Genomic DNA, 23,002 nt, shown 5'->3' on the forward strand with positions numbered 1-23,002 from the left:
TTGAGAGCTAATTGTATTCCAGGTGTTTGTTAACATTGAAGAAGCTACCCCCAGCTGCATCTCTCGCCCCCAGCTTCACTTTTAAGGATACAGTGACTCTTCCCACCATTCCTAACCCTGGGCAGGGGAGTGATACTGGCTCCCAGTCGAGGAAGACTGTTCTTCCTGTAAATGACTGAGGAAAATGATTGTGTGGGAGATGGTGCCAAGCAAGGAGAGAAAAGGAGCAGCCTGGAAGAGAGCTTCCAAATACACACTCCCACTGCAGAAACACTTTAGGGCTGTCCTGAGGCTGGGGAGAAGAACAAGCAGCTGCAAGCTTTTTCCAAGCTGTTTGTTTGCCAGTCTTCTCTCTGGGCAGCCTGTGGCACAGCCAGCTGTGGGAGCAACACAAGTAGGAGGAACAGCTCTGCCCACTTGCAAGCTCACTACTGTTCCACAGAGTCACTTCACAGCATGAGCCAAGTGAATATTGCCCATTGCCATTAGTATTGTTATTTCCTGTTTTTATATAAAAACAGAAAGTAAGAAGGATTGGAAAAAAAATGAGAGAGATCCTGGCTAGAAGATAGACTGTAGAAAGAGAACAAGGCTAACACCAGGCACGTGTAAGTACAAGGAAGGAATGGGAAAGACATTGCTACTAGATAGTAATGTTGAGAAAATATACAAAATGCCACCCAGACATTTACTAGGTCCCAGCCTAAAAAGCAGAGTTCCTGCTTATTCTGTAGAAATAGTAAAGATTTAGTTCCTCTAGTGATGTAGCCCTGCTGTTCCTGGAAATTATTAATCTTTCCTTCATGGTAATTGCATCCCATCAGAAGCAGCCACAGAATATATGTGCATCTGTGTGTATATATAGGTGTATTTTACACATGCATACAGATAGAGAGGAAAGCATGTTGAAAATGCCTCAATGAAAGAAAAAGTAGAATGCATAGTTGGATGTAACCTGTTCAATATTCCCCCCTTCCCTAGAGACAGCTGGTTTTATTCAATTTATATATATTTTTTAGTTATAGATGACTTTGGGTCCTCAAGATGGGACCCAAAATGGGAGCTATTATTAAAGATATAATTATTGTTTTGACAGCATCATGAACTTTATTGAAGAGATAATGGTTCATTACCCATCAAATAGTACTTCAAATAGTACTTTCCCACTTCTCCAGCTTTTTTTGCCTTCAGCATCTGAGAGCCTCCCAAGTATTTTATAAAAGTAGTAATCTCTCTTTCAGCCTTTAGGGAAGTATCTTGATCAGCTCCAGGAATTTTCTTCCTGTTGCACGTGTGAGAGAAGGTGTCTGGGGAAGAAATTACTAGGGAAAGGGTAAGTCAAACAGATAAGATACGCAGGTAGTCTCAAATGCAGGGAAAGCTCTGTTCATTTTCAACTCCCATGAAAGCAAATTTCACAGAGCTCAGGTCCAGCTCTGCCCTCACAAAGCAATCCCCTGTTGGCTGTGTTTCTTTATTCTGGGGAAGCGCAACTGCTGACGGAAGTCACACTGACTTTAGAGGAAGTTCTCACCCAGATAGCCTGGGACATCTGCAGAGGCCTTCTGAAGATCAAAGCAAAGATGATGACGTGGATTCTCTGTAAAATGTGGGAGCATCACCTGTAAACACTGGGTTTGGGTAGTGGGGATGCTTATTGCAAAGAGGCTCTTTTATTCTTAACCTGCTGGCCTGGCATCCCACTCACAACCAGAACTTCTGTCCAATGAACCCATCACACACGACTGGCAGTTTCCTGAATGTGTGTTCATTTATTTGGCTTGCAGAGACACTCTCTGCACAGGGATCTGGCAAACGGGGGGTTGCAAGGTCCTGTGGAAAACCTAGGGTAGTACATTTAAGAAGGGGGAGTCACCTTTTTTGGACTTTGGAGAACTAGATGCTTCAGTTGCAACCATAAACGCTATTATTCAGCGCTGTCTTTAGGAGGCAGTCCGACCCGTTGGGTACCTCGGAGTTTGCCATCCATTTTATTAGAACCTCAGTCCTGCTGTCCCGCACGAGTGGCAGCAAATGAAGGGGCTGCAAACTGCTCTCACTTCGCTTGCCAGCTTCCACCTACGACCTCGGGGCTCCCGGACCAGCCGGAGGCAGCCCGGACCCCGCTCGGCCCGGAGCTCGGCCCGCTGTGACGCGGCCGTGGTTGCCAGGCGGCGCGGCGGGAGGTGGCCGCGGTGGTATGGCGCTGCGGGCGGGCGCGGCGGGGCTCCTGGCCTTGCTCTTGCCTCTGCTCCTGGCCTCGCTGGCGGCGCGCAGCGGCAACGGGATCAGCGCAAAGCCGACGGAGGCTCCGAGCATGCACGTCAACCGGGGTGAGGAGGCCGCGGGCGCTGGGGGCGTCCTGGCGGGCCCGGGAGCGACGCGTCCTCGATACCTCCGGCCCTTCCCGAGACGTGTCGGGACCCGATTTCCCCTGAGCCCTCCTGCCCCTAGGTCATCTCCTGGAGATCTGGTGATTCCCACTCTTGCCCAGTGGAGTTTCCCCTTTTCCCCCCGGCTTCCCTCTCTGCAGGCAGTGGGTGCTGGCCGGGGTGCAGGGAGACCAGGTGTCATATGGAAGAGCAGATATTTGCGAGGCTGCCTGGAGTCGTGCTTACTGAGCAAGGCTGAATCACGGCCGTGATGTAATGCACTCTCCTCAGTGTCATCTGCAGGCAGTGGGAAGGTGTCGGAGTGTATTCAGTGCTTTATTAAGCCATGCAGCATCGCAGGGACCCTCCCAAAGCTGGGGAGAAGGGGAAAGCTCCCGATCCGCTCGTTACTCTCACAGCCAGTGTGGGCTATGGAGAGTTGGATACATGCAAACCCCTTTCGTCTGTCCTTGTCAAGCACCGAACCGAACCAGGTTCACAGCTGTTGTGTTCTCAAGTGTAAAGCCAGTTACACGTGTAAAGTTTCCATCCTGGGAAACCTGTGTCCCCTGAGCTGCCCCTTGCGGTGTCACTTTGGGGATGGAGCACTCTGACCTTTGGGATCCCTTAAGTACTAAACCCGCACCACTTGTCAAGAATGAGATGGCCGATTTAGGCCTGAGTACCCCGCAGGTTCACCGCCATGACTGAGTGCTCTCTGTTGGCATTTCTAGTAGAACTTCTCTGGGCTGTTTAAGTGTTCATCAAAATATTCTGCATGTGCGCCATGATGTGGCTTGTAATTAAAATGGTGTATAGTGGCAAAGATTTCTGTTCTCATAGGCTTCCAAATGTAGAGAGGAATACAGGCTGCCTTTGCTGCACTGGTACTAATTGCAGCCCCCTGACAGGAATGTAAATGCAGTTCCTTAGCACATTCTTATCTCAGCATGTGTGGGATTTACATATATAACTCCTATTAATGTTAATGGAAGCATAAGTACATAATTCTTTTTGCATAAGGCTGACACTGTATTTTTATCTGAACCTGATGCAACTGGAGCCAGCCATCTTATATAAGTAGAAAGATCTGTAGTTTCATACCAGAAGGTTTCTCAACAGTTTGGTTCATTTGGAATGTATGGAGGAAATGGAAGTAAGGAAGCAATACAAAACTTTGTATTGTCATGTTGGCATAGAAGGTTCATATCATTTTTACAAAAAGTGTTATGCTAAGCCGGGGATGATCGATGAATCTGATCCTGTTTCCCTTAAAGTTTCTTCTTGTTGCTTTGTTTAGAGTTATTTTTAATTTCATTAAGTCAGAAAATGGGATTGAGGATTCCTAATTAATGTGTTAATTTAGAACCAATCAGTTTTTAGTGTTTAGAGGTGTTTAAAGGTTTATTTGGACTAATACTACTCAGAAAAAACAGTATCTTTTTATTTAGAGCTGTAGTTGGTTCATCATTATGAATCTCTGACAGAAAAGCCATGTCGTGCTTTGTGCTGCTGCTGAAGCCAGAAGGATCCTGACAGGATATCGTGGTTGATATCTTCACCTATAATTAGGAGAAGTTTGCTTTCACTGGTTAGCAAAGCCCCTCAACCTTCCATTAGTAACATCTGCAGTTCTGTGTCACTTCTTGTTTCTGAAGCTTTTTCTTCTTTCTTTTTTTTTTGTTTTTTTTTTTAATTTGTGTCTGGATGGGAAGTGGCAGCTTCTCCTTTCAGTTACAATGACACCCTGCGGTGGCTGCACTCAACTTGTCATCTCAAAATTGAATTACAGTAATACCTACTTTTAGGGTAGAGGTTTGGGCCTTCCTGTAAGCTGATATGAATTGTCAGATGTCTACTGATTTGGGAATTTACATCACCTGAAGCTGTCCTAGCCATCCCTCCCATTAATTTGTGCACGTTTAAGTTTATTCTGTGCAAGTAAACAAGCACAACCCATGTTATATGAAGTTGAAAACAGCTATTTTTAAACAGGATTGTGTTTAAACTGTAGACAGGATCCTTAAGTTCTCCTACTCCTCCTCTCTGCTGTGCTGAGGTAGTTATTGTTAGACAAGACTGAATGACTGACCCATTAATTTAAAAGAAGCTAAGGAAAACATGACAGGATGTCCATGGTGGCAACCAGCCTCTAAAGAAGTTGGTACTTGTTATGGCTCATTAGAGGCAGAGTTTGAGACTCTGGCTGTTTTAAAGATTGTCTCTGTTTTAATAGGATTTTAATCTTACCTTTTTTTTCCCCTTATGTTTTGGCTAAGGTTGGATTCCTTATCATTCAACTGGCTAGTTACCGTTTAAGGATTATTGTGCATATGCTAGAAGACTGTTCTGACGGGCACAGCTTATATGCTGAAGTAAATGTCAAAACCATAGAGACAGTTAGAGATAACAGAAGAATGAGATTTTGATGGTTCATTTATAATGTCGGGAAAAAGAGTTCAGTATCAGTGTATCATTGTGGAGAATGCAGCGTGCTGCTGTAGTGTAAATCCTTTGCAATGGAGGAATAAAGGTTTTATGTTTGTATATGCCTGACTGCAAGAGAAATGAATCTGTTCCTTTCAACCTGAGAAATTTAAAGTTTTGGGTAGTGTGTGAAAAATATAAATGTTACTCAGAGATTTAGTAGCAAGAAGTGATATATAAACTTGCATATAAACTTGCATTGCTGCACAGAAATAACATTTTGTAAACATAAATCTGGAACATAAAAAACTGAGAGACAGTGAAAGCAAACTTTACATTGGTAAGTACTTGTTATCAGAAAAAAATAATCTGAGTAGGCAGTATTGGCAGTGTAGACTCATAAAAACAGTCATAGTGACTTTGTATTTGGAAAAATTGAAAAGACCTCTTGCTTATTTAGTGGATAATTTCCAAAGGAGCTTCACTAAGTTAGTTTCTCTATGGAACAGTTATTGTATCTCAGTATCCTTATAAACAAACATTCAACTTGCCTGCTATTAGGAATAAAACATATAATCCAGATTTGAATCCCAGATGGAGATGAGAACCTTTTGCTTTTGTACATTCTGTGAAACCCATTCTGTAACCTCAAAGTACCATTAAAAATGGAAGGAACACAATCACAGTGATTAAAAACCCAGTACTTCATTAAAATATTGTACCTGGTTGACTCATCTTGGTGCTGGCTGTCTAAACCTGACCTTGAAGTGTGATGGGGAGAAAATTATGTGGGAAGGCGTACATTAGCCAGAAAGAACAAACAAGGAAATGAGTTAACGGAATATTGTTTAATGAAAATTTTATTTAACTCCTTTCAGGGAAGAACTATAATTTGCATAGAATCTAGACACTGCCCTTCCCATAGCATTCAGTAGGCTAATTTGACATTCTGGCCTGGTTTAGGAGAGAACTACACTTTCTAAAGAATCGCTTTAAGGTTTAAGCATGAATGCTCTTCACACTGGATTTTATGGTATTTTTTCCATAAACGTCTTGTTTTTCTGGTCTAGTTAATGAAAGAAAAATATTGGCAAATTTGACATTTCAACTAAAAAGTAGTAAAGATACAAAGGACCGAGGTTGCTCTTAAGTAGATATTTCCACCCTGTCTTTGTATTACAGATATAACTTTACACTTTGTGTTCAGGTCTGCGTGACACTGAGTCCGCGAAAATAGAATATGGAGAATGCACAGTTACGTGTGGTAAGTAGAAAAACATATGAATAAAACATATTGTCATTTGTTTTTTTTGGGGGGAAAGAAAGTGCTAACTGTAGCAATTTAGCAGTTGTAATTTGCTTGCCCTCATTCACCTCTCATTGATTTCAATTGCCAATAACTATAATTAACAAAAACAATCAGGCTGATTGTCATTAGGAGTTTAGGTCAGATCTGTTGTTTTATTAATTTCACAGCCTGAAAGCTCCTATTTTAAACCAGTTCGCAACGTTTATTGGCACATGAGCTGCCTTCCTCAAAGTAACAATTTTCGCTATTTGTGAACATCTGTGAGATGTTCAGAAGATGAAAGATCTTCTGATGCTTCTCACAGATGTCTTCCCACATACAATATTGCCAAAAAATTGCTTGCCTGCAGTAGCCTGTTCTGTATTCTGCATTTATACAATTTATAAATTGTGCAGTGGAGAGGAGAGGTGTCATTCTGGAGTAGGAAGGGAGAAAGGAAAAATGAGATGAGCCTTAAGAAGACATCTCTCTGTTTGGGGCGATGATAGAAACTGCTGTGAGGTGGTAATTATATCACTTAGGAAGCAGTCTTGAATCAGAAATGCTATTATTTTTTTTTTTCATGAACAGATTCAGTTTCTCATAAGACCACAGAAAAAAGAAAGGGGAGAGTAAAAACTTCCCCATCAATCTGATGTTTTCTAGACTATGCCTTTTTATTTTTTCAAGTAACTTTTCCATATTTCCAATGATAGGACTTCCTTGATTCCCTCATATTTTACATCTTAGGACATTATGGGTTTATGAGATTTTGTTTTCTTCTTCTTTGTGCTTCATTATTTCTCTTTCTTCATAATTTCAAATGTTTGTATGTTCCATATACTGATGTTGTATATGTATACCAATACACTTAACCTCACTTGCTCTGATGCACACATTTTGGATACCAAGAAATTGTTCCTTATGGCCCATCCCTCTAGCAGATGTCTTGAATGTTGCATATTTCCAGGGATTTTCACTAAATTTTGTTTCAGTTTTATCTTGAGTCCATCAGAATTAATGTTGTGGTGGGTCAGCCTTGGCTAGATGCCACCAGCCACTCTGTCAGTTCCCTCCTTAGTGGGACAGGAAAGATGAAAAAGCTATGTGTTGAGATAAAGGCAGTTTAATAAAGAAAAGCAAAGGCTGTGCACAGAAGCAAAGGAATCAAACAAACAAAATTATTTTCTCTACTTTGCATCATCAGGTGACGTCCAGCAACTTTCTGGAAAGGGAAGTAGGGCCCCAGTATCTATAGCAGTTGCTTCAGAAGAAAAATGCCTTAACAAAAGTGCTCTCCCTCCTCCCCCTTCATTCACCCCCCTCCCCCATAGGTTTTGTTGCTGAGCAAGATGTGGTATGGTACAGAATATCCCTTTGGTTAGTTTGGGTCAGCTGTCCCAGCTGTGTCCTCTTCCAGCCTCTAGCCCACGCACAGCCTACTGATCTTTGGAGGGCATGTGTGAAGAAACAGCCTTGATCCTTGATGCTGTGACAGCACTGATTAGCAGTAGCCAAAACATCAGTGTGTTATTCACGCTATTACAGCTACAAATACAAAGCACAGCACTGCTAGGGCTACAGGGAAAGTTAATTCCCTCCCAGCCAGACTCAACACAAAATGTTTAACCCCTATAGTCTTACTGAAGAACAAGGAAAGGGAGGCTTTTACAGAAAAGGTGTCATCCCATATCTGGCATCATCTAGTATCTGGAGTTCGGATCATGTTTGTAGCATTCATTCCAGTCTGGCTGTTCAATGCATGGCATGTTTACCCTGGAATTCAGGAAAACAGACTTTGTCCTTTTGAGGGATCTGCTTAGTAGAGTACAATGGGATAAAGCTCTGGACAGAAGAGGGGTAAAAGAAAGTTGGCTAATATAATAAATACATCATAAAAAAAAAAAAAAAAAAGGATCACTTTCTCCAAGGTCAGGAGTGATGCATCCTGACAAAGAGGACATCAGGCAAGAATGTCAGAAGGCCTTCATGGATGAAAAAGGAACTCCTGGACAAACTTAGACACAAAAAGGAAGTCTATAGAGGGTGGAAGCAAGGACAGGTAGCTTGGGAGGAATACAGAGAAATTGTCCAGCCAGGGATAAGGTTAGAAAAACTAAAGCCCTGATAGAATTAAATTTGGCCAGGGACATCAAGGACAAGAAAAGCTTCTCTATATACATCAATGATAAAAGGAAGACTAGAGAAAATGTGTGTCTTCTCCAGAAGGAAACAAGAGAACTTGTTACCCAGGATATGGAGATTGCCAAGGTACTCAATGACCTTTTTGCCTTGTCGTCACCAATAGCTCCAGCCCCACCACCCTTGTCACAAAAGGCAAAGGCAGGGACTGGGAGAAGAACTGCCCACTGTAGAAGATCAGGTTTGAGAACATCTAAAGAATATGAAGGTGCACAAATCCATGGGACCTGATGAGGTGCATCTGTGGGTCCTGAGGAAACTGGCAGATGAAATGGGTAAACCACTGTCAATAATATTTGAGAAGTCGTGGCAGTCTGGGGAAATTCCTGCTGACTGGAAAAGGGGAAACATAATCCCCATGTTTAAAAAGGGAAAAAAGGAAGACGGGTCAATCTCATCTTGGTGCCCAGCAATATCATACAGCAGATCCTTCTGGAAACTATGCTTGACAGATTTGGTGGCCTTCTGAGATGGTATTAAAGTGCTGGTGGATAAGGGAAGAGTGACTGACATCATCTACCTGGACTTGTGCAGAGCATATGACACTGTCCTGCACAGCATCCTTGTCTCTAAACTGGAGACAAATGAATACGATGAAGAGAACACCCAATGTATAAGGAATTGGTGGGATGTTCACACTCAAAAGAGTTGAGTTCAACTGCTTGGTGTCCAAGTGGGTACCAGTGACAAGTGGCATTTCCTGGGGTTGGTATTGGTGCTGTTTAACACTGGCAATATGCACAGTAGGATTGAGTGCACCCCCTACAAGTTTGTTGATGACACTCAAGCTATGTGATGCAGTTGACACTGGAGAGAAAGGATGTCATCCAGAGGGATCTTTTCAGGCTTGAGAAGTGGGCTCATGAGAACCTCACAAAGTTCAAAAAGGGCAAGTGCAAGGTGCTGCATATGGGTCAGTGCAGTTACAAGCAAAAGTACAGACTGGGTAGAAAATGGATTGGGAGCAGCTCTGAGGAGAAGGACTTGGGGGTACTGGATGACAAGAAGCTCAACATGGCCTGGCAATATGCACTTGCAGCCCGGAAACCAACCATACCCTGGCCTACATCAAAAGGAACGTGACCAGCAGGTTGAGGTAGGTAATCCTTCCCCTTTGCTCTTGTGAGACCCCACCTGGAGTAATGTGTTCAGCTCTGGGGCCCCCAACACAAGAGGGACATGGACCTGCTTGAGTGCATCTGGAAGAGGGACATGAAGATGCTAAGAGGGCTGGAGCACATCTCCTATGAAGATGGGCTGAGAGAGTTGGGCATGTTCAGCTTGGAGAAGATGCCAGTGAGACCTTAGAGCAGCTTTCCAGTATATAAAAGGGGCCTGCAAGAAATCTGAAGAGGGATTTTTTTTTACAAGGGCATGTAAGTGACAGGACAAGGGGCAATGGCCCATGGCAGTGGAGTTGGACTAGTTGATCTTCCAACCCTAACCATTCTGTGATTCCAAGATTCGGTGTTTGTCTGTTGAAAGCCTGAAAGAAAGCTTTCTGGTTCTTTCAGTAAAGCTGTAAGCTTTTTGCCTCCTTCAGTCCTTCTTACTCCTTAGATTCATCTATGTAGCCATTTATTTTCTTGCTTTCTAAACTGACTCAATTTCATTAATTTTTTCCCAGTAATCCTGTGGCTCAGATACATTGCTCCTCTAGTCATAGTCCAGGTTTATGGAGGCATTGAAACGTAATTAAAGCATATGTTAATGATGTCTTGTCATACTTGCCTCAGTTTTGCCTTAGTCTCTTTGTAATGTAATTGTTTTGGCCACTCTTACCTCTCATTTCCCCTCATAACTGGTATTTTTGTATTGCTAAGTATTCAGTACTTTGTGAGTCATCCCTCTTTGCCACCCCTTCCCCAGTCTATTAATTTAAATTTCTTCTAGGATGAATTTCATTTGGGTAATTTATTTAACTGCATTGTGACCAGTTTCCTGTTAGGTTAACTTGTATGAAGTTGTTGAAGTTAAGACTTCATTTGTTAGAGCATCTCAGTAGATTAATTTCATCAGTATTGGCAGCTACTAAAAAGAGGTAGGGAAAGGAAACATGGGAATGAAAGAAAAAGCTGTCCAGAAGGAAGAGGCAGAGGAATACCAGGTGAACTTGAAGATCTAATTAAAAGATTTTTTTCATCAACCCTTTGAGTATGACTTATTTCCCACATTATAATGTTCTCACAGATAAAGCATGCTGAGATTTTTCCTGATGAATAATGTTAGCCCAGCAGTCAGATTTTATCAGTCCAGCCTTTTGGCTTTTCATAGTTTCCTGTCTTTTTTGTTAGCTAAAAAGACTACATGGCACTGAAGAAAGAGGAATACCTTTAATAAAAGTGTCTGTTCACTGCTATTTACACCTTCTGTCTCTGCATCCACGAGATGAGACATTCTCTGGAGAGGAGAATGATCCTCATTCTGTGTCATATTCAGTAAGTGGTGGTGTCTCCCTCTGTCACTTCAAGTTCTCTTTCACGAATTACATGACATCTCTGAAACATTTGGAAATCTATTGGTTTATATTATACACATTTAAGGAAGGCAGATGCATCGTAAATGCAATATTCTATCTAATTTCCTATTTATTTTTCTACTGCAAAGAGTTTAACTCTCCTTTTTCCATGCCTATTAGTAAACAAATTGGTTCTGGAAAAATGGCAAAACCTTCAGTGTTTACTGGGCCTAAACATACTATTCCTGCCTCCTCCACAAGCTATGTCATTCCAATGAACTGTGTACACACTGTTTGGCAAAAACAATTATAGCACTTGTTTTGAATTTGTTGTAATTGTCAAAATAGGGATGTTCCCATTGAAATCCTGATAGGGAGAGTGAACAGTTTTTTTTGCTTCCTTGAACATTGTGTAAGAATTCCCTTAACTTTACACCTTTGTGATAGGTTGCCTCCTGTTGTCTTCAGTAGGACACCCCACGTTGCAGGTGGAGTCCTGGTGGTCAACACTTGATTTCACCCGTTTCTCATGAGAAGCCCTATGTTATTGACCACCAGCTTCCCAGGGGGGCTTACTTTTGGAGGCTGTTGGTTGTATATTCCTGTGTCACTCGCTGGTGGTCACTGTTAGGTAACTTTCCCCAGTCCCACTGCCAGGAGGTTTTTTGTACCTTCAGTTTCTGTTGACCCTGATGGGAGCTAAAGATGCTCAGACAGTCACAAGACTGCAGGCAGACTGAGTTGGCAGTCTGTACAGTATTCTCTGTGCTATCTGATTTGAGCATTTAAAGGCCAGGAGCCTGAATGATATTTAAAGTGAATTAACTGTTTTGCAGAACATATATCAGTTTCTTTTCAAACTTGTTTCGTGTAGAAAAAAGTTCAGTTCTTGTTCTGACACAATGATTTTAAGAATCTGTCTCAGCTCCCTAGGGTGCAGAGCCTGACAGAAGTAGATGTTGTCTTGAAATCTTAGATACCAATACGGGATAGCTTTAGCAGGCACTCTGAGAAGATCTGTTTTGCCTGGTATCTGGTAGATACATCATATTAACATCCAGGATAAAGAAAGAGAAAGCAAAAACAGAGTATGAAGGAAATAAGGAAATGCAGAGTGAAAGATTATTTTTTTTTTTCCCTCAAAGGGATTGGCATTCGAGAAGTTCTGTTAACCAGTGGATGCCCTGCAGCTGAAACAAAATGTATTATCGGTGTGGAGGAATGCGAGGGGCCGGTAGACTGTGGATGTAAGTGCAACACTGTGATACAGTAATCTAGAGCAAATAAGTTGATTCAAAGGAAACATCCTGATTCTCTGTTAGTGTAGTGGAAGTGGAATGAAGGGATTGCATTCCACTCTCCAATTACCCTGTTAAGCAACCCACTAACATTTCAGATCTTGTTTCCGTACTGATGTGTGCTTGATTTCAAGTCCCTTTAAAATGCTGTTTATCTGCTGTGATTTGTTCCAAAAATTAGAAAAAATAGAAAGTATTTTCAGTAATGGTTGGTCAGCATTCAAGGACCACTTTTTCCAAGCTCAGGATCAGAGCATCCCAATGGATAGGAAATCAAGTAAGGGATCTAGGAAACCAGCGTGGTTAAACAAGGAGCTGCTGGGCAAACTCAAGTGGAAAAGGAGAATCTATGGATTATGAAAAGAGGGGCTGGCCACTTGGGAGGAATATAGGACAGTTGTTAGAGGATGTAGGGAGGGGATTAGGACAGCTAAGGCCTCCTTGGAACTTAATCTTGCTATCCGGGTTAAGGACAATAGAAAGGGCTTCTTCAAATACATAGCAAATAAAACTAACACAAGAGGCGGTATAGGGCCACTGCTGAACAAGGTGGGTGCCCTGGAGACAGAGGATATAAAGAAGGCAGAGGTGCTGAATGCCCTCTTTGCCTCTGTCTTTACTCCTGCAGACTCTCCCTGGGGGCCCCAGATTCCTGTAGCCCCAGAAGGAGTCAAGACAAAGGAGGAGTTTGCTTTGGTAGATGAGGATTGGGTTAGGGATCAGCTATGCAATCTGGACATCTATAAATCGATGGGTCCGGATGGAATACACCCATGGGTGCTGAGGGAGCTGGCGGAGGTCATTGCTAGGCCACTCTCCATCATCTTTGGTAAGTCGTGGGAAACGGGAGAGGTGCCTGAGGATTGGAGGATGGCAAATGTCACACCAGTCTATAAGAAGGGCAAGAAGGAGGAACCGGGTAATTATAGACCAGTCAGCCTTACCTCTGTCCCTGGAAAGGTGATGGAACAACTTATTCTTGATGCCATCTCTAGACATATCAAGGATGTGGGGGTCATTAAGAACAGCCAGCATGGTTTTATCAGGGGGAAGTCATGTTTGACCAACCTTACAGCCTTCTATGAGGAAGTAACTAGGTGGAGGGATGATGGTAGAGCGGTAGATGTGGTTTTTCTTGATTTCAGTAAGGCATTTGCTACTGTCTTTCACAGCATTCTCATAGATAAGCTAAGGAAGTGTGGGCTTGACGATCAGGTAGTGAGGTGGATTAAGAACTGGCTGAAAGAAAGAAGGCAGAGAATTGTGGTCAATGGCACAGAATCTAGCTGGAGGTCTGTGACTGGTGGACTCCCTCAGGGGTCAGTGCTGGGACCAGTGCTGTGTAATATTTTCATCAACGACCTGGATGAGGGAACTGAGTGTACCCTCAGCAAGTTTGCTGATGACACTAAACTGGGAGGAGTGGCTGACACACCAGAAGGCTGTGTTGCCATTCAGCGAGACCTGAACAGGCTGGAGAGTTGGGCAGGGAGAAACTTGATGAAATTCAAAAAGGGCAAGTGTAGAGTCTTGCATCTGGGGAATAACAACCCCATGCACCAGTACAGGTTGGGGGTTGACCTGCTGGAAAGGAGTGAAGGGAAAAGGGACCTGGGGGTCCTGGTGGACAGGAGGATGACCATGAACCAGCAATGTGCCCTTGTGGCCAAGAAGGCAAATGGCATCCTAGGGTGCATTAGAAAGGGTGTGGTTAGTAGGGCAAGAGAGGTTCTCCTCCCCCTCTACTCTGCCTTGGTGAGGCCACATCTGGAATATTGCGTCCAGTTCTGGGCCCCTCAGTTCAAGAAGGACAGGGAATTGCTTGAAAGAGGCCAGCGCAGAGCCACAGAGATGATTAAGGGAGTGGAACACCTCCCTTATGAGGAGAGGCTGAGGGAGCTGGGTCTCTTTAGCTTGGAGAAGAGGAGAATGAGGGGTGACCTCATCAGTGTTTACAAATATGTAAATGGTGGGTGTCAGGATGATGGAGCTAGGCTTCTTTCAGTGATATCCAGTGGTAGGACAAGGGGCAATGGGTGTAAACTGGAGCATAGGAGGTTCCACATTAACATCAGGAAGAACTTCTTTACTGTGAGAGTGACAGAGCACTGGAACAGGTTGCGCAGGGGGGTTGTGGAGTCTCCTGTATTGGAGATATTCAAGGCCCGCCTGGACAAGTTCCTGTGTGATGTACTCTAGGTTACCCTGCTCTTGCAGGGGTGTTGGACTAGATGATCTTTTGAGGTCCCTTCCAACCCTTGGGATTCTGTGATTCTGTAATTTTAAGGGAAGGGATAATTTCCAAGTAATGTTTTTTGGTTTGAAGAGTTACAAATTTTATGATCTATACTAAAGTGTTTCTTAAAGTCCATGACATACCTATTAAAAATTCCTCCAACAGGGGGAATACCAATTTCTAAGGGCCCTGAGTGTGTGAAGATGCATTGTATTTATATACCTCCTGAAAATCGATTTAAATACATTTGGAAGAAATTAATTCAAAACAAGGTGAGTAATTGAACCCCACTTTGTGCAGAAAAAATGCATACCACGCGTATTTACCACATGGTCCGTTTGAATTCTGCAGACTTCTGGGCAGTTTATTTCTTTTGCTGTCATAATGCAAAATAGTCCTGATTTCTCACTGGTGAGTTTGTAATACAAGGACTCCCATGGTTTTGCTTCTCTATGCAGATTCAGTTTCCTGTCTATGTGAGGGAAACAATAATTTTAGAGAGTAACATTTACTGTTGTTTCAGAAAAACAGGGCATAGTGACTAGTGAATGCACACATGTCATCAAGTCACAGCCACGTTACGCTTCCCAGTTGTTCAAGTAGGAAATGCTGCAGAAATGGGAGAAATTTTCCCATAGCTAAGAGGTCCTGACAGGTTGAAAGCTCTTGGAGTAGAATGTGCACTTTTCTGTGCAATTCGTCTTTGCAGATCTATTTGTAAAAATACAGACTTTTTTGTTATTTGTTTGTTTGTTTTTCCTTTCTATATTGCCAGACAGCAAGTACTCTTCCCAATGATACATCTATTATGGAAGTTTGCAGAGGTGACCAGTTGATTACATACCAATGTGAAACTCGAAGGAAGAAAGGAAGTGCCATTGCTTCTGTAAAATACACAGTCCAAGCAAAAACTGGTAAGCTCATAGAGATGCTTACTGCCTTCTGTGAGATGGCCTTGTGTTTTTCATGTAGTACTCAATCTTTGTAAGATTGCATGTCACCAGTAGTATATGGGCAGGAGCCTGTGTGCTGTGGTAATGACTGTCATGAAATGCAGGCCAATAAAAGGGACATATAAAAGGAAATGATAGAATGGGAATGAAGAGGTTCCTTGTGGTAGGATTGTTTCCTTCATCCTTTCTAAAAACTCATGCTAAAATAAGGGGGGTTTCCTATTACCTGTTTATTTTTTACTGCATTTGGTTAACATAGACTCATTTTTGAATCACTAAGCCACATAGCACCAGCAGCACAGGTTCTGCAGTTAAGTCTCCTTTCCACTTCAATACTGAAGCAGGAAAACAACCTTTTGGGTTCATCTTTTAGTGACTCTGGATTTTGCTTATGCACAATGGATTTAGCAAAGTTTAACATTAAAATGAATACATCATAAGACAGTTTGCCAGTACTATCTTTCTTACATCCTCTGCTAATGTTATTTTCGCTGACTTTGTCAGGAAAGATAGCAGTGTGCTGATTTTCTCAGATCATGAGAACAGCCACATGGAAACTCCATCTTACCTAATCAGAGAAAATGTGAAAGTGCCTTGCTCATCAAAAGAGCTGTTGTTTTGGTATTTTTTCTGGAAAAAATGTAAATTCAGATCTTATGCAAAATTCTGGCAGACTAGCAAGAAAAAAAATCCTTGGGGATACCCCTCCCTGTGTTTCTCCCCTTTATGATGTTTACCTAGGTAAAACTGTCTGGCCTGGTAATCCTGCTTTTTTTTCCTCTCTCTTTAGTAAGATAAGCTAATTCCTGTATCTCTGTTGAAGTAATTTCTGCCATTGTACAGTAACTGGGATTTGTTCATTCATTTTCCAAATCCATCGTCAGTCACAAAACACCCAACACTTTTTTTCTTTTTCCTTCTCCCACTATTCAGTCTGTACATTCCTTTTTTGCACAGAGGAAACTTCCGTTTTGAGACCTGAATTAGCAGAGCATATAATCTGTTTTAGGTTTAAGTGTGCAAATGGCCCCATTGATTTGAGCCCGCTGAGTCGTCAATGGGAGGGCTCACACACTTGTGTTTAAGCTGTGACTGCATGGTCTTGGTGAAAAGTGGCCAGATGAAACCCACCCAACAGACATACCCACTGAGAACTTCCTACAAGGGTTGAGATTTGTTGATTCAAAAAAACATTTACAACTATACAGAAGTCTGAGGAAAACAAGCTCTAAGGTTTTTTGAGTATGAAAGGAATGGTTCGTTCTACTTTCTGCTAGATCAGTGTCCTATGGCTTTGTGCAGAGGTGTCTGTAGATGCCCAGATGAGTTTCTGGGCTTTGCTTCCCCAGGTGTGACATTGTTTGGACTTCAGAAATTATTAACTCATAATTAGGTACATAGAAGAAGTTATCAGTTGAAATTTTGGTTGAAAATGTGCCAGGACTTTCATCATAGAGATCGAGTTTTGCTCTCTGTGAATGGTCAGAGCCTAGCCAGATCAGAGGACTCCATTTACTTTTCCAACAGGATCAGAAGGAAATACGAAAGATCCTTCTAACAGCTTGTGTTTGGGTGTGGGCTTTCTTAGCTGGTGCCTGGTATTTGCAGAGTTGCTCTGTTCTCTGGAGGCATAGCATGCTATATTGTTCAGACCCTAAAAAGTGTTAAAGTTTCTGCCCATGGTACAATGCTACCTTTTCTAGTTCCTCATTAAAAGTCTTTTTGAAATGGGGTTTGGAAAATTTGAGACAAGTTTATAAACCCTACCTACTCCAGAAAATCTAAGACTCTTTGTTGAGTGAACATCTGCCATCTATCTATCTGGTCTCCAAGCTGAAAGGTAAACAAGGGCAGAATCACAAAATCAGTATCAGACACAGGAATAAAATCTCCTTTTTTGGGTAATCTGCAAGACTGAACTGTGTTTTTTCCAGCATCCAAAGCCAGGGACAGATTTCTAGTCAGTGCAGGTAGGATGGGTGTGTGGTGGGCTCACCGATGGCTGGGTTGGAGCCAGCTGGAACCATACGTGTCTGTCACAGGGTAACCCCAGCTACTTTCCACAGTAAGCACTGGCACTTGGCACAACAGGTATAGGTTTTGGGAGGTGTATCTGAACCAGCTGAACAGACAAATCAGTTTTAGTCAGGAAAGAGCAGGTCCTCTCTGTTACCTCCTAAATTACTTCTTTTTTTTTTTTTTTAATCCAGCTGAAGTGATTCTGTCCATCTCTTTGCCTCACTCAAGCTGATAAACTTAAGTTTGTATATTTTGCCTTTCTTATCATCTAAATCACTCCTTTCATTACTCCACAGAGATACATTTCTTCATGCCAGAGCTCCAGGATGGGGCAGGGGAAGTGGACATGTTTGCTCTGTGGCTGGCCTTTTTTCTTTGCACTTTCCTAGCAAGGAATCTTTGAAGTTGCCAGCAGAGCTAAAAATTATCAGTGCAGCTGATAAGGAGCAAATGGCATTTGCTTTTGTTTCATCCTTCCTCCTCTTTCCAGTGCTCTGATGCTTTGCCTGCGTGAACAGCAGTGGCCAGATTCAGCAGCATCTGCACACTGCAAAGCCACCACTTGAAAACACATAGCATGACACTTTCCACTTCAGATTTTGAGGTGTGTGAGGTGGGAGGAAGGGAAGGAATGTTGCAAAAGGGCAGCTAAAACCTCACAGGAATTTGTGTGTATCTGCCATGTGGCTAATTTTTGCACTAGTTAATTTTAAATTATGCATGGAGAACTTCATGCCTCTTTTACTGAGTGATCACTGCGCTTCTTGGTGACCTTCTGATAAAGTCATAATGACCTTTTGTGTAAGTGGTCTTTAGTAATTTGGCTCTTCCTTTTGTTTCAGAACTGTCCAGACTTATGGGTTCTCTTTGTCTTTTATAGCAAGAGAAACACTGTAGGGGAAAAAAAAAATATTTCCATCAAAAATTATTGGGATCTCTGCAAGGAAAATCCCAGCTTTTAATAACTGACATGTCTATATGTCCTTCTTACTAAATCACTATCATGAAATACAGAGGGGTGTTGTTTCACACGCATGCCTGCTGTGGTTTTCAGTGTTTTGTGAAGACTCTGGAGCTGGAAGGCCGTTTATTCACGTTTACTAATAATAGTCCTGTGAGGAGGGAGGGCTCTGCAAGGGAGGAATGCAAGAGCACAGAAGGATCCTCATTAAGATGCTATGTGAAGGGTGTGAACCTGCTGAGATCCCAGCTGTGCTCCAAGCTCCACACTTCTCATGAGTGAGACAGTTGGGTGTGTGTACTAGTGGCGCTTCTGTGGAGAAGATGGAGGCAATAGCATTTCTGTGTCTCAGAGGCTGTTCTACCCCCCATCTTTCTTCATTTCCTGCTGATGACTTCAGAGCCAGATCTTCCTTTTGACAGAAAAATCACATCTCTGTAACTGGTTACTGTACCAGCAGTACAGTAATCAGCATGGCCAGGTTGTCTGTGCATTTGCACAGAAATGAAATGGGGACTCCCAGTGCTCAAGATAAAAAGCCTAGATTTCCTCTGTATGTATGCAGTTCTGCTCTCACATTAGCATATATCCATCAATTTTTATTACAAAGAAAAAGGCTTATAGATAATCTAGAAGGAAAACAAAAAAGCTACTCATCACCATTATATTAAGGAAAAAAAAAACAACAAAAAAACCCCAAGAACTAGAGTCTGCAGAGACAAAATCTTACTCCTTGCTGCCAAACTGATACATACTTTCTGGATCTGAAAACGGGTGGAAAGAACTCCTGTTGGCTGCTGGACTGTATAAAAAAAATTGTTGAGTGTCTGCTTGTAGATGGACAGCCAAATGATCTAGGAGGAACTCCAGCTCCATGAAAAACCCAGTGGAAGAGGAGGATTAAGAGGAACAGTGCTTCTGGCAGAAGTAGTGGGTTTCCCTTGGATAGAAATGGTGCTGAAAAAGCAGGTGTTTCACTGTTCTTGATGTACGTCAAATCACAGAATCATAGAATGATAGAATGGTTTGTGTTGGAAGGGACCTGAAAATCATCCAGTTCCAACCCCCCTGCCATGGGCAGGGACACCTTCCACTAGACCAGGTTGCTCCAAGCCCCATCCAACCTGGCCTTGAGCACTGCCAGGGAGTGCATGCACACATATTAGGTATTTTTTTTACAGTGTAATCATGGAATATATATATGATGATGCTTTTTTTTTTCATAATTCTTTATAGTGAAGTAGTCCACAGACCCACAGTGGGATGTAGGCTTCAAGCTGAAAGTCATTGAACTAGGCTTCCCATCTTTCAAAGAAGAATTGTTCTTCCTAGTTTCATTAAACTAAGATTTTCAAGAAAAAAAAAGTTGGTGTAAAACATCTTTGTAACCTTAGCTGAAAGCTGAATGTGTTTTTAAGGCACATTCTGGCTGTGGCAAAAGCCTCACTGACTAATTGGAGCATTGCCTGGATTTTAGGAGTGCAGTCGGGGGCTTAAAAGCGCACCTGATGTGAATCAGCCTTTGCTCATTGTGAACCAGCCTATTGAGAAGCTGCTTGCATTTTAAACACATGTGTTGACTTGGAAGGCATCCCCTCTGTATTAGCAGGTTGTCTCTTAGGCAGCTTTGGTTCTTGCTATTGGAAGAATGACTAAAAAGAGAATTTGAGTAGATTAGCTGTGGATAACATAAAACTTGATTTTCTCTTCAGCAGGCTTCTGTTGCAGCCTGTAATAGAGGTATTCTTAGAGTTCCAAATTCACATCTTGCCAAGGGAGAAGTATATTACATTAATGAAATTGCAAAATCGAAGATACTTTGCATTAACCTGCATCCCTTGCAACTGCATGTAATTCTAAAAAGACACAGTCCAGTCAGTGAAGTGAGTTAGTCTGAAAGCAGCTATTTCTACACTATATGAAAACTCCTGTATTCAGACCTACTATCTATGACATTCTCAGCCAGTTGACCATTCTTAACTCTCCTGTATCTTGCAAAAAGATCAGGAGAATCCTATAGATGAGCTGTGGATTAAGAATATCAGAATGAAAATTCAGTGGTGCGGGAGAATGAAACTCAAATGATGCAATGGGAGAGTTGCTTAGATACTACAGTGATGACAGTGGCACAGGACCTTATATAGAAGTAGAAATGAAACAGAAATAGAAATGGTTTTCCTGCAGTCATTCTGCTACACAGAATTCCTACCAGTGTGAACATGAATTTTGCATACCAGTCAGCAATTAGATAGCACCTTGTAGTTGTAGACACTATATGAGGGAAAATGAAAGAAAAATTAGTGTTGGCTTGTGTAAAATTGTCAAAGCTGGAGGGATCTGGGTAGGTGTCTGATGGTTCATTGATTTGGTTGAATATGGCTGAACAAATAAGGTCAATTAAATTTCAGCACAAGGTGGTTGGGTTTGATTTCCAGGTGTTTTTTACCCAGTTTAAAAAAACAAATGGAGGAAGTTGGTTGATCATCTTCAGCAGTTTCCACTCTTGGATTGTTTAGAGTTGTATTCTAACTGGTATGTCTGGTCTTAGAGAAACTGCCTGAGTATTGTCAGGGCCCCCAGTTTCCTTAGGTACATGGTTGAACAGGCTGCAGCATTACAACATGCATTTTTATTAGATATCCTTGCTACATTTTTCTCAGCTTCATGCAGCTGCTCCTCACTGTGTGTTTCTGGGCCATGCAGAAAAGCCCTTTCCATACTGAGTGGTTATTTGCTTTAAATAAAGGCTTTGCAGACCCAAGCAGAGACAGGGGAATGAAAAGCAGCACTTAAGTCCTTGTATCTGGTCTTTTGTTAGCATAGTCTCTTTTGGCTTCATTATCGTCATTATTATTGCAGCAATTACTGTTAGAATTCCTCTGTAGTGCAGTGCTACCTTGCTGCCTCAGCCCTGGGTGGCCGAGCACCTGGTACCATGCACAGAACAAAGAAGTCACCCTGCCTCGAGTGTCAGACAGCCTGTGGTAATTCTTCTGTCTTTACCATTCAAACATCTTTTGTGGGCATGTCTTGAAATCTTAGATTAAAGCATTTCTTAAAGCAAAAATATTATTATATTGTCTTTTGTAACATGTTCCATATAAATACTTTCCCCACAATTTTTTCCTTGTCTTTAGGAATTGCAGTTCTTGTGTTTCACAGCTGTCAAGTGACAGGTATCACACTTTACATGCCTTAATCTCCATTTCTTTGCATCTTTGTTGTTTAGATATGCCTTTACAAAGAAGGTATAAAATGTTACTCTTTTAAATTTTGCTGATACAGTAAAGGCATGAAGGTCATGAAAGATGTCAGTAAATATTCAAGCCTCAAGACCTGCTCTTTTTCAGTCCTATCCATCAGATGAAATGCCTGATTCATTTGAAAATTTGAACATAATGATGACCAGGTATTTATTTTCTTCAGAAATACAAGCAGAAGAACCAAAGAGAATACAGACAGAGTACTCAAGGAAAGAGACAGATGCCATTCTGATCTTTTGCCTTGTAACTGGAATCGTTGTGGCTGTTGGTGTGTTCTCTGCCATGACCATTATGATTCTTCACTGGTAGGTGGACAGCGTACAATGTAATTTATGTTTTATTTGGTCAAAATATGGTATTACTGCTGACAAGCATGACCTGGGTGAACTGTTTTAAGTTTCTCGGTAGTTTAATATTTGTGTTGCCAGTAGAGAAAACAGGAGCAAGCTTCTGGAGATTGTAAAAAAGTACTTTGCAAAGCAGTTACAGTGACTGTGGATGGGAAGGGAATGATTCAGACCAATTTATGTAAGCCTGTTTAAAGGTATGTTTTTGTTTAATTCTTTTTTCCACTTCAGGGGTGTTGTAAAATCTTTTTGGAAATCAAAATTTGGGCAAGACAACCAAGAGAAGCTGATCGACAAAAGTTCACTGCATAACCTGGAATAAATAGCCCCCTCCCTCAAGGTCCAGAGTTTCCTTTCAAGGAATTGGAGTCTCTACCTGCAGCTACAGTGTTCTTACCATCTGCAAAAGCCGTAATGCAAAAAGTGGCAGAGCCACTTGCATAATGAACATTAGAAAAAAAACATTGATTACATAGAAATATGATATAAAGATTAAAATATGTTTGAAATGCTGGTTTTAAGAAATAATTTTTACAGTTCATTCACTGTCTTGAATTATTGGTCCATAAGTTAAACATGGGTTAAAATATTTGTATTTTAAGGTGGATGCCATTCCCCAGGTAGTGTAATGGTACGAGCACCTCTGAACTAGAGAAACAAGGCCAGATTTTTGTGAAGATGTTGAAAATGATATATTTAATATGTCTTAATTTTGTGAAGATGTTAACCTAGACTAGGTGAAACTAGGCATATAGGCTAGGCAGAGACCATTTTTTGTGATCTTCAAGCACAGCACAGTAGTCACTGTAATCCAGTTTCTTCTTGACGTATGGAAGGATATGTAATGATAGGGAAGATCATTGTAGGTTAAGATAATTGCTTCATGATTTTCATGAAATTTTTACCTGCACATTTGCACACATAACCATTTCTGCATTAAGGGGACCAAAAAATGTGAACAGAAGAGTAGCCCCATAAAGTCAAACCAAGGATTCATCTACCTCTGTACTCAAAACCCTGGGCAAAAAAAGGATGTCTAGGGAAGAGAACAAACCCAAGAGAAGGCTGTAGGATGTTTTCTACACCCATTCCTTCAGATTGCAGACATTTTCGGGTTTTCTAAACCAAGTGCAATTTCTAAGCAGTTAGTAATCTTGAATAGATTTCTTTCGCATGGC

General features: G+C 41.8%; 1 protein-coding gene across 1 annotated transcript; it reads left to right on the forward strand.

The window, feature by feature from the left end:
- The first annotated feature begins 2,200 nt into the window (after positions 1-2,200).
- SPACA1 (sperm acrosome associated 1) lies at positions 2,201-22,146 on the forward strand. The gene is made up of 7 exons (XM_034060748.1): positions 2,201-2,414; positions 6,007-6,063; positions 11,893-11,994; positions 14,447-14,553; positions 15,057-15,195; positions 21,641-21,782; positions 22,056-22,146. The coding sequence occupies exons 1-7, from the start codon at positions 2,201-2,203 to the stop codon at positions 22,144-22,146; spliced, it is 852 nt and encodes a 283-aa protein (XP_033916639.1).
- The last annotated feature ends 856 nt before the right edge of the window (positions 22,147-23,002 follow it).

This window comes from Melopsittacus undulatus, chromosome 3, assembly GCF_012275295.1.
Source record: "Melopsittacus undulatus isolate bMelUnd1 chromosome 3, bMelUnd1.mat.Z, whole genome shotgun sequence".
NCBI lineage: Eukaryota > Metazoa > Chordata > Aves > Psittaciformes > Psittaculidae > Melopsittacus > Melopsittacus undulatus.